The sequence below is a fragment of the Hyaena hyaena genome, unplaced genomic scaffold (assembly GCF_003009895.1).
Source record: "Hyaena hyaena isolate Hyena2069 unplaced genomic scaffold, ASM300989v1 scaffold_599, whole genome shotgun sequence".
Classification (NCBI taxonomy): Eukaryota; Metazoa; Chordata; class Mammalia; order Carnivora; family Hyaenidae; genus Hyaena; species Hyaena hyaena.
Window position 1 is genome coordinate 146265 of NW_024081230.1, and position 14103 is coordinate 160367.

At 36.4% G+C, this 14103-nt stretch overlaps 1 protein-coding gene across 3 annotated transcripts in view; it reads right to left on the reverse strand.

Moving 5' to 3' along the window:
- The window catches only part of BAZ1A (bromodomain adjacent to zinc finger domain 1A), a 95531-nt gene that overhangs the window by 16729 nt on the left and 64699 nt on the right, over positions 1-14103 (reverse strand). For all 3 annotated transcript variants that reach the window (XM_039256983.1, XM_039256984.1, XM_039256982.1), the window contains 7 exons: positions 13535-13700; positions 13160-13273; positions 8988-9112; positions 4754-5350; positions 2783-2946; positions 1928-2082; positions 653-801 (listed from right to left, as the gene is read on the reverse strand). In XM_039256983.1, coding sequence (XP_039112914.1) covers positions 653-801; positions 1928-2082; positions 2783-2946; positions 4754-5350; positions 8988-9112; positions 13160-13273; positions 13535-13700 — 1470 coding nt within the window. The remainder of the gene's footprint in view (positions 1-652; positions 802-1927; positions 2083-2782; positions 2947-4753; positions 5351-8987; positions 9113-13159; positions 13274-13534; positions 13701-14103) is intronic.

Here is a 14103-nt window from a genome sequence, read left to right on the forward strand (position 1 = left end):
AAAAAATTTAAAAAATTAAAAAAAAAAAAAAAAAAAAAAAAAAGAGAGAGGGAGATACAGAATCTGAAACAGGCTCCAGGCTCTGAGCTGGCTGTCAGCACAGAGCCCAATGTGGGGCTCGAACCCACAAACCGTGAGATCATGACCTGAGCCGAAGTCGGCTGCTTGCTTAAACCAACTGAGCCACCCAGGTTCCTCAACACTTGGTATTTCTGATTTAGTGCTTTTTATACAGTGCTCAGGTTAGTGACCCACACTGTTAAGCCTCCAGGGGTGGACATTTAAGTAGCTTCTTTGGGATTCTGTTTTAAATAAGAAGAGAAATACTTATTTACAATTTTTGATTATTCAGGATCTGGCTAGTCACAGATTTTGGTAATCTTTCTTTTGATGAAACTTATACACAAAAGAAAGCATTAACAGAAATAGTTAAAAAGACAGTCATTAAAGATCAGTATCTACAATAAAAAGTACTTCAGTATTATTTTTAAAAGTCTCACCTGAAAGAACTCAGGTTTTAAAGTGAAAATATAATCTCAAGCTTTTCAAATTAGCCAATTTTTTTTGCATCAGCCCAAAAACTTCTATTAAAGGGCAATTTCAAAATCATTTAAAATACAAATAATATTTTGAAGTAAAAATTGATACTTACCAAGTGGAGCTTTGAGAAATCGCCGTTCGATGCCCTGCTCTATCTGAAAAAGTGCCATTGCCAGATAATGAACCACATTGCTCACTGATTGTGGTGTACTTGCATTAGTTGAGACAGTACTTGGAGTTTCTGTTTTTATGCCCAGAAGTCTACAGTGAAAACATGGAAGAGTTTATGGTACTTAAAAACACTGTTAGGTAAAACTTGACTCTACTCCCCCAAGTGTTTACTCACAACTATGTAAAAAATAGTTTCCCCAGTCTCAAAGGATATCAGATAAGCTAGCAGGAAAAGGAGATAAATACATGAATCAAGAGCATAACTAAATAGCAAGTCCTTTAAGGTCAAAAGGGCAAATATTTGGAGGAAAGGTGGATGAGACAAGGGTTAGGGGAAAGGTTTTAGGGAGATGACCCAGTGTTGGGCCTTAAGGATAAGCAGACCAGATAGCTTCCCTCGATTTCTCTTTCTTCAACTTTTACTGGGTGGGATACTTACAGCTGTCTCCCAAATAGTTTCTTAGCCTCCAATCTTATTCCCTTTGCAATAAATCTCCATGCTGCAGCTAAAATGATCATTTAAGTGTACAAACCTATTCGCTCAAAGCCTTTAGTACTACGCCCTCTCCCCCAAGCCCCCTAGTACATCTTCTCCACCTGTAGGTCTCAGGCTCTCAGTCACTTCCACTGGCACTTCCTGTGCTGTCTTCCATGCTCTACAAAGACAAGGAGCCCTCCTGTGTACTACCCTTGCATAGGGTATCTGCTTCTACCAGACCTCTTACCCTGTTTCAGAGCTGCTAGCTTAACGTCTCTTTCCCATTCCTTCTCAATAATAAACTCCTTAAGGAGAGTTATCCAAGAAGAACTCTAAGGATGTCAAAGCATCTATCTACAGATAAACAGATAGAGACTCTGTTTAATAATTCAAATAAAATTGAAGCCCAACACAATTTACTAAGTTGTCCTATAGAAAAATGGACAGTATAAAGTTACTTTCTGAAATTAATAAAACCTTAGATTCAAAGAGTTTTTTATTTTAGATTTGAGAAATCATCATCATCCTAACAAGCTGCCTTTTGGCTGCACTAGCACAAAGTGGAGTGAAAGAGAGCTTGTGGTTGAGGAAAATTATTTCAGTGGTTATAAGTATTAAAAGTCCTCATGGTAAGATTTTAAAACAGTTTTTGGAAGAAAAAGAAACCTTTACTAAAAAGAACCATGAAATTAGAGTGGCAAGGAAAAGTGAGTTACTTTAGAAAAATCCTTTCCATACCTGTCTTTTACTATGACCTTTGCTTGCTCATCAATTTCCATCTCTTCTACATCTTCATTCACAGTTTTAATGATCCCATTTTCCTTGTTTTCCTCACTTAACAGCTCATATCGTCCACTTTCTAATGCCGATCTCCAGATGTGACGATCTGTAACCTGTAACAAAACCCAAGTTTACCAACATGGGAAAATGGCATATGTTGTTCCTAAGAAGTATGAGATTCAATGTACATATGAAAAATTCATGAATATTCTAGAACAGATTGTAAATCAAAAAGGGGTCTAAAAATAAGGTTACTAAGTGGCCAAAATGGAATTCATATCATTTATAGATGGAAGCTTTAGTACCTCACTATATAGGGAAATCATAAACAATTCTGAGATTGGTCACCTGATAGCAAAAAGTGACGGATGATAGTAAAGGAATGAACAGAACACACGTATCAAGCATGAATTACTTACAGATTTTAAAAAGGTAACAAAGAAACCAATAAACAAACCAGACTCAGCAGAGCAGGCAGGAGCTAGTCAAGGAAGAAGAAAATATCCTTACACATTTTAACATCTCGGATGAAAATACCACAAAACAGCTATTTTAAAAATACTAAAAATTAATATCAATTATGTTCATTAAATTCTGTTTAAGAAAGCAGATAGCCATAATAGTACATTTAAGAAAGATTTCTATCCACATATTAGTATTTTGATACAGGGGCACTAACTTAGTTTTCATAAAAATATTATCATTCTCATGTATTTATTTAAAACAAACATGGCTTGCCTATATCAAATAAGTTAACAAAAATGACCAAAACTTTGGTAATTAGGCAAACTAAAAATGTGAACAGGTACCAACCTTGATCGCTCCTAATGTTCCTTGGTAGATTCTGTCTTCAATATCCAAAAGAAAATCTCTCAGCCTCAATTCAAGCTGTCTTTCTGCAGACATCTGAGATGAATCATATGCAGTGGAAGATCGTCCCCGACTACAGGTAGGTTTGCTATCGATTTGAGGTTTGTCTGAAATAGTTATCAATACCTTTATTATTATTTTCTTATTAAAAATACAAGTTTCCCAATGTGACAGTTATGATAGTGAGATAATGGATATAAAAACAGTTCTAAAGTGCAAAAAAGGGGGCAGCAGACATCTGATGAGGAACTTGTGTCTAAAATATACTTTTACAACTCAATAAAAAGAATGGGCACTGGATTTGAACAGACTATTCTTTAAGGAAGATATACAAATGGCCAATAAGACCATGAAAAGATGCTCAGCATTACTGGTCTTTAGGAAAATACACACCAAAAACTGTCACAATAAAGTATCACTTCATACCTCTAAAATGACTAGAATCTAAAAGTCAGATAATAACAACTGTTGACAAGGACATGGAAAAATTTTAAGCGTCGTACACTGTTGGCAGAAATATAGAATGGTGTAGCTGCTTTGGAAAACAGTATGGCAGTTCCTCAAATGATTAAACAGAATTACCATATGACCCAATAATTTCACTCTTAGGTATTCAAGAGAAATGAAAACGCATGTTGACACAAAAACTTGTACACAAACATTTATAGCAGCATTATTCCTAACAGCCAACATGTGGAAACAACAGAAACATCCATCAACCAACATATAATTAAATAAAATGTGGTATATATCTATATAATGAAATATCATTTGGTCATAAGAAGGTATGAAGTACTGACATGTGCTACTACTTGGATGCACATTGAAAACATTATGCTAAGTGAAAGAAGCCAGTCACAAAAGACCATATATTACATGCTACCATTCAAATAAGATGTCCAGACAGGGAAATTTACAGACGGAAAACAAATGTGGGGTTTCTTTTTGAGGGGATAAAAATGTTCTAAAATTGACTGTGTGATGGTTGCATATCTGAAATAATGAAAATCACTGAAACGTACACTTCAAATGAGTGAACTAACTGTATAGCATATGAACTAATCTCAATAAAGCTGTTAATGAATTGTGATTTATAGTTTTTAATTCTGAAGAGAACTAAAGTAGTCATAGCAACATGCCCCTAATTTTAAGAGTTCTTTACCTAGAGAATCTCACTTAGTAATACGAAAACTTATACCCAAAAATGCCTTACTACTTTCTTTTACCTGTTATCAATGAACCAGCCATCATACAGGGAATGCTGCTACCCGATCTGCCCTTGCAGCCAATCTCCAAAGATGTGACTAATGGAAACCATCCTGGACCCTCAGCCCAAATGCTCAGTGACTGAACTCACTATCATGTCTACTGTCTAAAACTAATTGTCTAAACTTAGTGCCTTGCATACTCAGAGTCTACTGATCAAGGAATGAGACTGGAAAGAGGATGAATCTTCCCACACTACCACTCCTCATAATCCAAATGGAACCTAGTGAAATCTTGTCTCTCTAACTGGAGAACATTCACTGACTTGCAAACTGAGAACATGGTCTAAATGAAAGAGAAGACAGAAGACGTCTTTTTTAAAAAAATATTTTAAAAATGTTTTTTATTTATTTTTGAGAGTCAGAGAGAGACAGCATAAGCAGGAGAGGGTTAGCGAGAGAGGGAGATAAAGAATCTGAAGACAGGCTCCAGGCTCTTAGCTGTCAGCACAGAGCCCAATGCGGGGCTCGAACCCACAAACTGTGGGATTGTGACCTGAGCCAAAGTCAGACACTTAACCGACTGAGCCACCCAGGCGCCCCAGAAGATGTTTTAAATATGCTCTAATAGCTTGACAGATGTTTAATCCTGAACCAGAGATTATGGGGAGAGAAAAAGTAAAGAATTTCGTTTTCAATGAAAATTTACCTGAAAAATGAAATTTCTCTTCAGAAAAATGGGCTAGCTGTGCACATATTCTGCTTTTCTCTTGCAACAAAGTTTCTTTTAAGGCACTTTCTCTATGTCCTCTAGAATTAAGAGCTTCAATCAGCTGGTCTAGCTGTTCACAAGAACTGTAAAAGCACCACCGGTTCGGCTTATGCACTGGTTTTGGCAGCTGCGCAGAATCATCACATGGACCTCGGTCAATGTTGGAGGTAGATTCAGACATCAAAGACTCTCCAGTTTTAGTGGATACCTGAGGATCTTGAGACTGTACATTGTTCTGAAATGATGAAGGTCTAGGCAACAGCATGTCTTCAGTGAGACCAGAATAATCCTCCTCAATAAATAATCCAGGAATAGAAGGGAAAATCCAGTATCGCCTATATAAGCGGTCTCGGCCCAAGGGAAAGATATTGGTACATGCTATGGCACTTTGGATTTTTTCCAAGAGCTCCTTCTCTTTTCGCTGATGTTCCTGTTTTAAAGCTGCTTCTTCATCAGCAGTAAGAGGCTCTCTCGTTACACAGTTGACCTCTTCTTGTCTTGTAAATTCTTTAAACCCGTTTTGTCCCCTTTTCCCTATAATTGAAACATTTGATCATCATCACATTTTAAATTTTCATCAGAAAAATATATATCCCAAGTTACTATGAATGATGGACCAAACTGAATGTCCCCCAAATTCATAGGTTGAAATCCTAAATCCCAATGTGGCTATATTTGGAGACAGGGTCCTTAAGGAGGTAATTAAGGTAAAATGAGTTCAAAGAGTGGGACCCTAATTCAGGACTGAGGTACTTATAAGAAGAAAAAAGAAAGGAACTAGAGTGCTCACTCACTTCACCTGTGGGCACAGATGGTCATGTGAAGACACAATGACAAGGTGCTATATCAAGCTGAAAAAGGCCTCATCAGAAACCAACCCTGCTTGCACCTTGATCTTGGACTACCAGCCTACAGAACTGTGAGAAAATTAATTTCTGTTTAAGCCACCCAGTCTGCAATATTTTATTATGGCGCATGAACAGACTAATATTCTATGCTGATATGAAACTGGTATGCTTACTTACTTACAATACAAGGGACACACAAAAAACTGTCATCTCCATACTGGAGAGTGAGACAGTCTGTTATTTTGCAACATACATTCAGTCCTTTCTCTAAGGCAGGAGTTAATAAACTACCTTTATAAAGGTCTAGCTAGTAAATATTTTTAGGTTTGGTGGACCATATGGTTTCTGCTCACACCTGCTCTACTGTGCCACTGTAGCATGAAGGCAGCCACAGACAATATGTAAATGAACAAACATGATTGTGTTCAATTAAAACTATGGTCACTGAAATCTGAATTTCATATTATTTTCATATCACAAAATATCATCTTTCTTCCCCAATTATTTAAAAATGTAAAAACCATTTTTATCTTATGGATTATATAAAAACAAGCAAGGTAGATTTGGCCAATGGGCTGAGGTTTACTAACCAATGATTTTAGGTAACAGAACCCCTAATGTTTAGTTAGGTACCTAGCAACTCAAAAGAAGGACACTTTCTAGCAGGAAATGTTTCTCCAGGGGGCATGGCTACATTGGAAACTTCTGGCCAAAGAGATGAGAGCAGAAGCATTATATGTAACCTCTGGGTTGTACCTCTCTCTGCATTTCCCGTTGTTCAACTAGCCAGAATGGAGACATTGGGATAAATCATTTTGAACATGAAAATGGCAGCAAAACCCTATGGATGGCAGTACTAGCAAGACAGGAAGAGACTGGATCCCTGGTGACCTGCCAGGCCTTTTATGGTGTGTTGAAGAATTGAACTTCTTTTGTTTCAGTCACTGTCCCATCGCTTAGATGACTGGGGAGTTACTTCTTCGATTTCTTTTGCTTGAAAGTGTTTGTATATAAGATTAGAATTATCTGCTTCTTTAGGGCATCTGGGTGGCTCAGTTGATTGAGCGTCCAATTTTTTTTTTAATTTTTAATGTTTTATTTATTTCTGAGGGGGTGGGCAGTGTGACCAGGGGAGGGTCGGAGAGAGAGGGAGACACAGAATCAGAAGCAGGCTCCAGGCTCTGAGCTAGCTGTCAGCACAGAGCCCGACATAGGGCTTGAAGCCATGAACCATGAGATTATGACCTGAGCTGAAGTTGGGTGCTTAACCGACTGAGCCACCCAGACGCTGAGTGTCCAATTCTTGATTTTGGCTCAGGTCATCATCTTGTGATCATGAGACTAAGCCCTGTTTTGGGCTATGCACTAGCTGCGTGAGGAGCCTGCTTGAGATTCTCTCTCTGTTCATCCTGTTTGCTCTCACAATAAACAAACATGAAACAAAATTATCTGCTTCTTTAAAATTTCGCAAAGTTCATCTATAAAGTTGTCTAGGACTGACGTTTTTTTGGTAGGAAATTTTTAATACTGATTCAAAATCTAAAGGTTTAGGACCAGTCACATTTTAAATTTTTTCAGGCATTCATTTTTATAATGTGTGTTTTTCTAGGATTTTGCTTTATTTTTGCCTCCATTTTCTTTCTTTGAACCTTTTTAAAAAAGCTTTATTTTATTTTTGAGAGAGACAAAGATGGCACAAGTGGGGGAGGGGCAGAGAGAGGGGGAGACAGAGAATCTCAAGCAGGCTCCACATGAATGTGGGGCTCGAACTCACGAACGTGAGATCATTACCTGAGCTAAAACAGTCAGACACTTAACCAACTGAGCCACAGGGGTGACCCTTTTTGCTTCCATTTTCAAAGTTATTGCCATAAAACTGTTGTTTCCTTATCTTTAAATTTCTAATTTATCTGTAGTTATGCTGTTTAACTTTTCAGTCCTAACCTTACTGAGACTTCCCTTTTTTCCAAATCAATTTCAATAAAGGTCTATCTAGATTAAAAGAACAAATTTTTTGCTTTTTCAAAGAACAATTTTTGCCTTTGCTGTTCTCCTCTATTACAGTTTTACGTTTTATGAATTTCTAACTTGTTTCTATTGTTTCCTTTTATCTGGAAAGATTATTATATTTTCTACCTCTAACTTCTTAAATGAATGCCTAGCTCAATTTGCCTTTCTTCTTTTCTAATATGTATTAATACTATAAATTTTTGGGCACCTGGGTGGCTCGGTCAGTTCAGTTTCCGATTTCGGCTCAGGTCATGATCTCATGGTTCATGGGTTTGAGCCCCACATTGGGCTCTGTGCTGACAGCTAGTTCAGAGCCTGGAGCCTGTTTCAGATTCTGTATCTTCCTCCCTCTCTGACCCTCCTCTGCTCATGCTATCTCTCTCTCAGAAATAAATAAAAAAACATTAAAAAAAAAAACCACCTATAAATTTTCCACTAAGTAGAGACTGTATCCAACAAGTATTAATGTGCAGTACTGATTAGCTTTTGTTCATTACTGATTAGTTTTAAACATTTTCTAGTGTCCACTTATGGTTTCTACTTTGACCTATTAGAAGCATGTTTTAAGGCTCTAATCAAATGAGGTTTTTTTGTTTTGGATTTCTAAATCAATTGCATTATAATCAGAAAATATAGCCTTTGTGATACAGGAGATTTTGTCCACTTTATAATAGACATTTTAGAAAATAATGTAGAAAAAAAAAGATACCATCGAAATTACAGGTATAACTTATAAATCTCCTTTAGTAGTTGTCAAATGAAGATGGTTAAAGATCCTCAGAAGTAAATTATATCAACACCTTCAAAAAATGTGTTCCCTTTGATCTAGTAATTTATAAATCTATTTTAAGGCAGTAGATTTCTATTCTCAGGCATTTGGTACCAATTAGAAGCATTACTGACCTTTGTATTTCTTGCATCTAAAAGGTAGTCAATGAGTGTTGAGTAGGCTATTGAATAAAAATTTCTGTTTGGCCTAATATCAAGCAGTAAATACCAAACTCAACAAAATTCGCTAACCAGAAGTTGAAGTTATGTGAAACTGACCTATTAAAAGAATATAAATATTGTCTCTCTTCCCTAAAGTATAAATAACATGAGAATAAATATAGAATGTAACTTCTAACACCATTTTTTAACAAAATGGTCACCATTCAAGGAACTTAACACTGCTGTAAGTTGGCATTTAAAAACAAACATACCTAGGAATAATAAATGGAAGTAATCTAATACATATTTCAGCATAGCTGAATTATCATGTGCCTTATTAATTAAAAACAAGCAAGTATGCCCTTAAGAAATTTCTGTATTACCCCTTCTGCCTCTTTTATGTGATCCGGGGTCATCTTCATCTTCAGTGACGGTATCTTGATCAAGTTCCTTTTGCTCGATTTCTTTGCTCTCAGTGCTAGTATCAAAATCTTCCCTTTCTTCCTCCCTTAACGGAAAAACAAACAAACCCCAAAGATTACTTTCATTAATGAATATATAATTCCATTCATGGGATTCATTGCTTGCTTATGAAGGGCTAGCCACTATGTTTAGGAAGTAGGGGATAAATTGATACTCTTGCAGAGGAAAGAGGTAATAACACAAACAATTATAAAATTAAAATATGTAATAACTATTAAAAAAAAAGGGAGAAGTTCAAGGTGCTATGAAAACATTTCAAGGAGAACCAAATTTAGTCTTAGGGATCAAGAAAGGCTTGCTTGAAGAAGTGACAATTAAACTGTGAGACTAGGGAGATCAGGGAGGGGTAAGGCAACAGGTGGGAAGAACTCTCCATTTCCTGCAAAGGGGATAACATGTGCAAAGGCATTGAGCTGAAGAGAAAAGGTAAGAGCTTTTTTCTTAGTTTGAGAAAAATATAAAACATAAAGTATTCATCCAAGATATGGATGAGAAAAAGGCAGGGTTAGGTCATACTGGGCTTTGTAGGGAATTATTCAAAAAGCAATGGGGGAAAAAGTAGAATTTAGAAAACAGAAATTAAGATTAAAAGGCACTTTGGCTGCTACATGGAAAAGGATCTGAGAAAGAAAGTAGATGAGGAGACAACGGAGCCACTGTTAGCAGTCTAGGTAGTCGGCTCAGAGTAGAAAGTTGGTGGTAAGCAGACAAATAGTGGAGAAGAGAAGATAAATTTCAGATATAGCTAACGGGCTGAATGAACACATATGGACATTTAATTCATTATACTATCCAAATTAAAGCCAAAACTGTATGGGGGTCCTGGGTTAAGTGTCTGACTTCGGTTCAGGTCATGATCTCACGGTTCATGTGTTCGAGCCCTGTGTCCAGCTCAGAGCCTGGAGCCTGCTTCAGATTCTGCGTCTCTTTCTCTCTCTCTGCCCCTCACCTGCTTGTGATGTGTGTCTCTCTCTCTCTCTCAAAAATAAACACACATTAAAAAATTTTTTTTAAAGTTTAAAATTGCATGAACCTTGAAATAAATTCCACCATTTTTAAAAAAGTTTATTTATTCTGAGAGAGTGCGTGTGTGTGCCTGAACACAAGTGGGGAAGGGGCAGAGATAGAAAACGCCCAGCAGGAGCAGACTCTCTACTGTAAGCACAGAGCTCACAAACTAAACTGTCAGGTCATGACCTGAGCCAAAATCAAGAGTTGGATGCTTAGCTGACTAAGCCATACAGGCGCCCCAATAAGTTCCACCATTTATGGTCTTTATCCAAAGCAAGCTTTGCAAACTCAAATGCGTTTAGGAGCCAAAGGGATAATGTAAATGAGTGAGGCTAGAAAAGTATTAAAAAACATGAAATGGTGGAATCTGTAACATGTTTATTTTTCTTCTGTTTATATATTTTAAAAAAAGTTTTTAGTTTATTTATTTATTTTTGAGAAAATAGAGACAGAGAACCAGCAGAGGAGGAACAGAGAGAGAGGAGACAGAGGATCCAAAGTGGGCTCTGTGCTGACAGCAGTGAGCCTAATATGGGGCTTGATCCCACGAACCATGAGATCATGACCTGAGCTGAAGTCAGACGCTTTATTGCCGGAACCACCCAGGTGCCCCTCTCTTGTTTTTAAATTAAGATACCACAAAGAAAAAATATAGAAGGTGACAAATAGTAACTCAACTTATTATTTTACAACATATGCATATAGAAAATCATTATGTTATATATCCTAAGTGATTAATACAATATTATGTTAATGATATCTCAATAGAACTGGAAAGGTTTATAAAATGTGAAAAAAATTGAGAAATAACTCACATACCCTAAAACCACCATTTTAAAGTACAAAAATTCAGTGGTTTTTAGTTTGCTACAAGGTTGTGCAATCATTATGCCCACCTAATTCTAGAACGGCGTCATTGTCCCCAAAGAAAAAGCCTTATAGTCACTTTCCATTTCCTCTTCCCCACTGCCCTGGTAAGCAGTCATCTACCTTTTGCTGTGGATTTGCCCATTCCAGACTTTTTATATAAATGGAATCATACAACACATGGTCTTTTATGACTGGCTTATTTTACTCAGCACCATTTTCAAAGTTTATCTACATTGTAGCATGTATGAGAATTCCATTCTTCTTTATTGCTGAATAACCTTCTGCTGTATGTATATATCACCAAAGAAATATATAGCTTTGTTTAACCATTTATCAACTGATGGACATATGGGTTATTTCCAATTCTTTGGCTATTAAGAATAATGATGCTATGAACTTTTGTATATACATTTCTGAGTGAATGTATGTTCTCAGTTCTCTTGAGTATATACCTAGGAGTGGAATTGCTGGGTCATATGGTAACAAACAGTTTAACTGTTTGAGGAATAGCCAGATTTATCCAGAGCAGCTGCACCATTTTTACATCTCCACTTGCAATGCATGAGAGTTCCAATTTCTCCACAGTCTCACCAACACTTCTTATTGTCCCTTCAATGGATTACAGCCATCCTAGTGAGTATGAAGTTATATCTCATTGTGATTTTGATGTGCATTTCCCTAATGACGCTGAGTACCTTCTCATGTGCTTTTTGTGTATCTTCTTTAGAGAAATGCCTATTAAAATCCTTTGCCCGTTTTTTAAACTAGGTTGTTCTTTTAATGTTGAGTTGTACGAGCTCTTTACATATTTTGGATATTATATCATTATTACTTTTAATGTTTATTTTTGAGACACACACACACACACACACACACACACACACACACAGAGAGAGAGAGACAGAGTGCAAGCAGAGGAAGGGCAGAGAGAGAGGCAGACATAGAATCTGAAGAAGGCTCCAGGCTCTAAGCTGTCAGCACATAGCTGGACATGGGGCTTGAACCCATGAACCATGAGATTATGACCTAAGCTGAAGTTGGACGCTTAACTGGCACCCCTAGACACATATCTAGGCACCCCTGGATATTATACCATTAATAGATATGTGATTTGCAAATATTTTTTCCCATCTACTGAGATGTTTTTTTACTTTTTTTTCCTTAGACAGAGAGTGCACATGGTTGTAATCAGGGGAGAGAGGCAGAGAGAGCAAATCCCAAGTAGGCTTCATACCTAGTGCAGAGCCTGACACAGGACTCGATCCCACAATCGTGGGATCATGATCTGAGCCAAACTCAAGAGTCAGATGCTCAACCAACTAAACCACCCAGACACCTCTTTTTACTTTGACAGTGTTCTTTGAAGCATAAAAGTTTTTAATTTTGATGAAATCAAATTATTCATTGTTTTTGATTGCTTGTGCTTTAGGTATCAGATTAACTTTCCTAAGCTAAATTCCATTTCTTAAAGTATTGTTGATGGCCATGTAAAATACAGCTGTTGCAAGTTTGTGACCTATGACCTTAAGACTTAATAGGTATTTTTATATGCAATTACAATTAAAAGTCAATACATTAATTTCAGAATACTGAGCTTTTTGGAGACTTCCTTTGCAGATTTTGTTAAAAAAATTACTTCTGGTAAATTTGAATATAGTTTGCCATCTACAAGATGAAAAAATTCCTGCTTGTCTTCTTAGCCAATTTTCATCCCAAATATTTTCAAATGAAATAGAGTACCCAAGTCACTAAATTACTTATGAAGCTTCCATCTTCTCCCCATACCATCTGTTAAAACCTCCAACTTCATCTCCATTCCTCAATAAACTCAGAGGAGCTTTGTGAGGCATAGTGTACAACCGTCATGGTGGTGGTGGTGGAGACAGGAGATTACCACTATTAATATGTTACTGGTTAAAAATAGGCTATTGAAAGATTTTCTGGGCAATCATCACTTACATTAATTCTATGAGATAATGAGTTCTAGATTCCTGAGAGGTATTTTTAACATTACACATATATACTTGAGAATTGTTTATATGTAAATTTCATAGGCCCACTGGCACAATTATTACATACCTGTAAGTAAGAAACTAGAGAACTAGTTTTTATAACTTTGGAAAGCATTTTAGAGTTTAAAGTGCTGATTTTTATTCTTATATAAGAATGAGCAGTGTAATTCAAACCATACCCAACAGATACATCTGCAGCTGAATTCCTCTGCTCATCTTCTTTCAGTTTCTCTTGTTTCTCTTTCATTTTTTGCTCTTGTTCCTTCAGTTTTTCTTCCTTCCTTTTACGAATTCTGAAAGTTAAAATATTATAGTGTATTCAATGAAAGATAATTTTTTAACTTCTAGCATTTTGCCTTTAATTATAAAATTATGGAAAGTACTCCAAATGTTATCACAAAACCATAATGTAGTAATTCATTCATAACCTCTTAGTTAAGCCATCAAAATCCATTGTGAGCCAAGGTCACATCACAGCCCATTGTCAAGTATGGTTTTAGATGCAAAGAAATAAGCAGCCTTCATTAGCACAACTGACTATAATTATCGCTTACCTAGCAGCTGCTTCTTCCCTCTCTTTCCGATGTTGTTCTGCTTTTAACTCCCGGAACTCCTGCTTTGCCTGTCGTAATATATCAACATAATCTTCAATGAAATCCCTAGTAGAAACTAGGGTCAGTAGTTTCCCACAGAGAGCATGAAGTATCTTCATTTTTTCTCCTGTAAAAAGATTGGTAAATAAATTCTCTACCATCAATGACAAAAAGGAATTGTTTGAAAAGTCTTAATTTGTGGCTCAATGTGAAAATGCTTAATAAAAAAGAGGAAAAAGTCTCAAGATCAAACATGCCAATGGCATGTCTTCAGAAAAAGCAACTCTGAATCCAAATTAACAGTTATGTAACATACAAGGCATTTCAAATACTAATAACTACTTTATATACCAGTTAAATAGACATGACAAGTTTTCTAATGACAATTTTTTTCAAGTTTCAATTTTGAGGCTCATTTATGAAGTTCAAATAAAGACTAAATTATAACCACATGGACTTTTAAAACATGGCAGCAGGCAAACTGCTACTTTGAAAATACTGTACAAAAACCCTACCATAAATTATAAAAA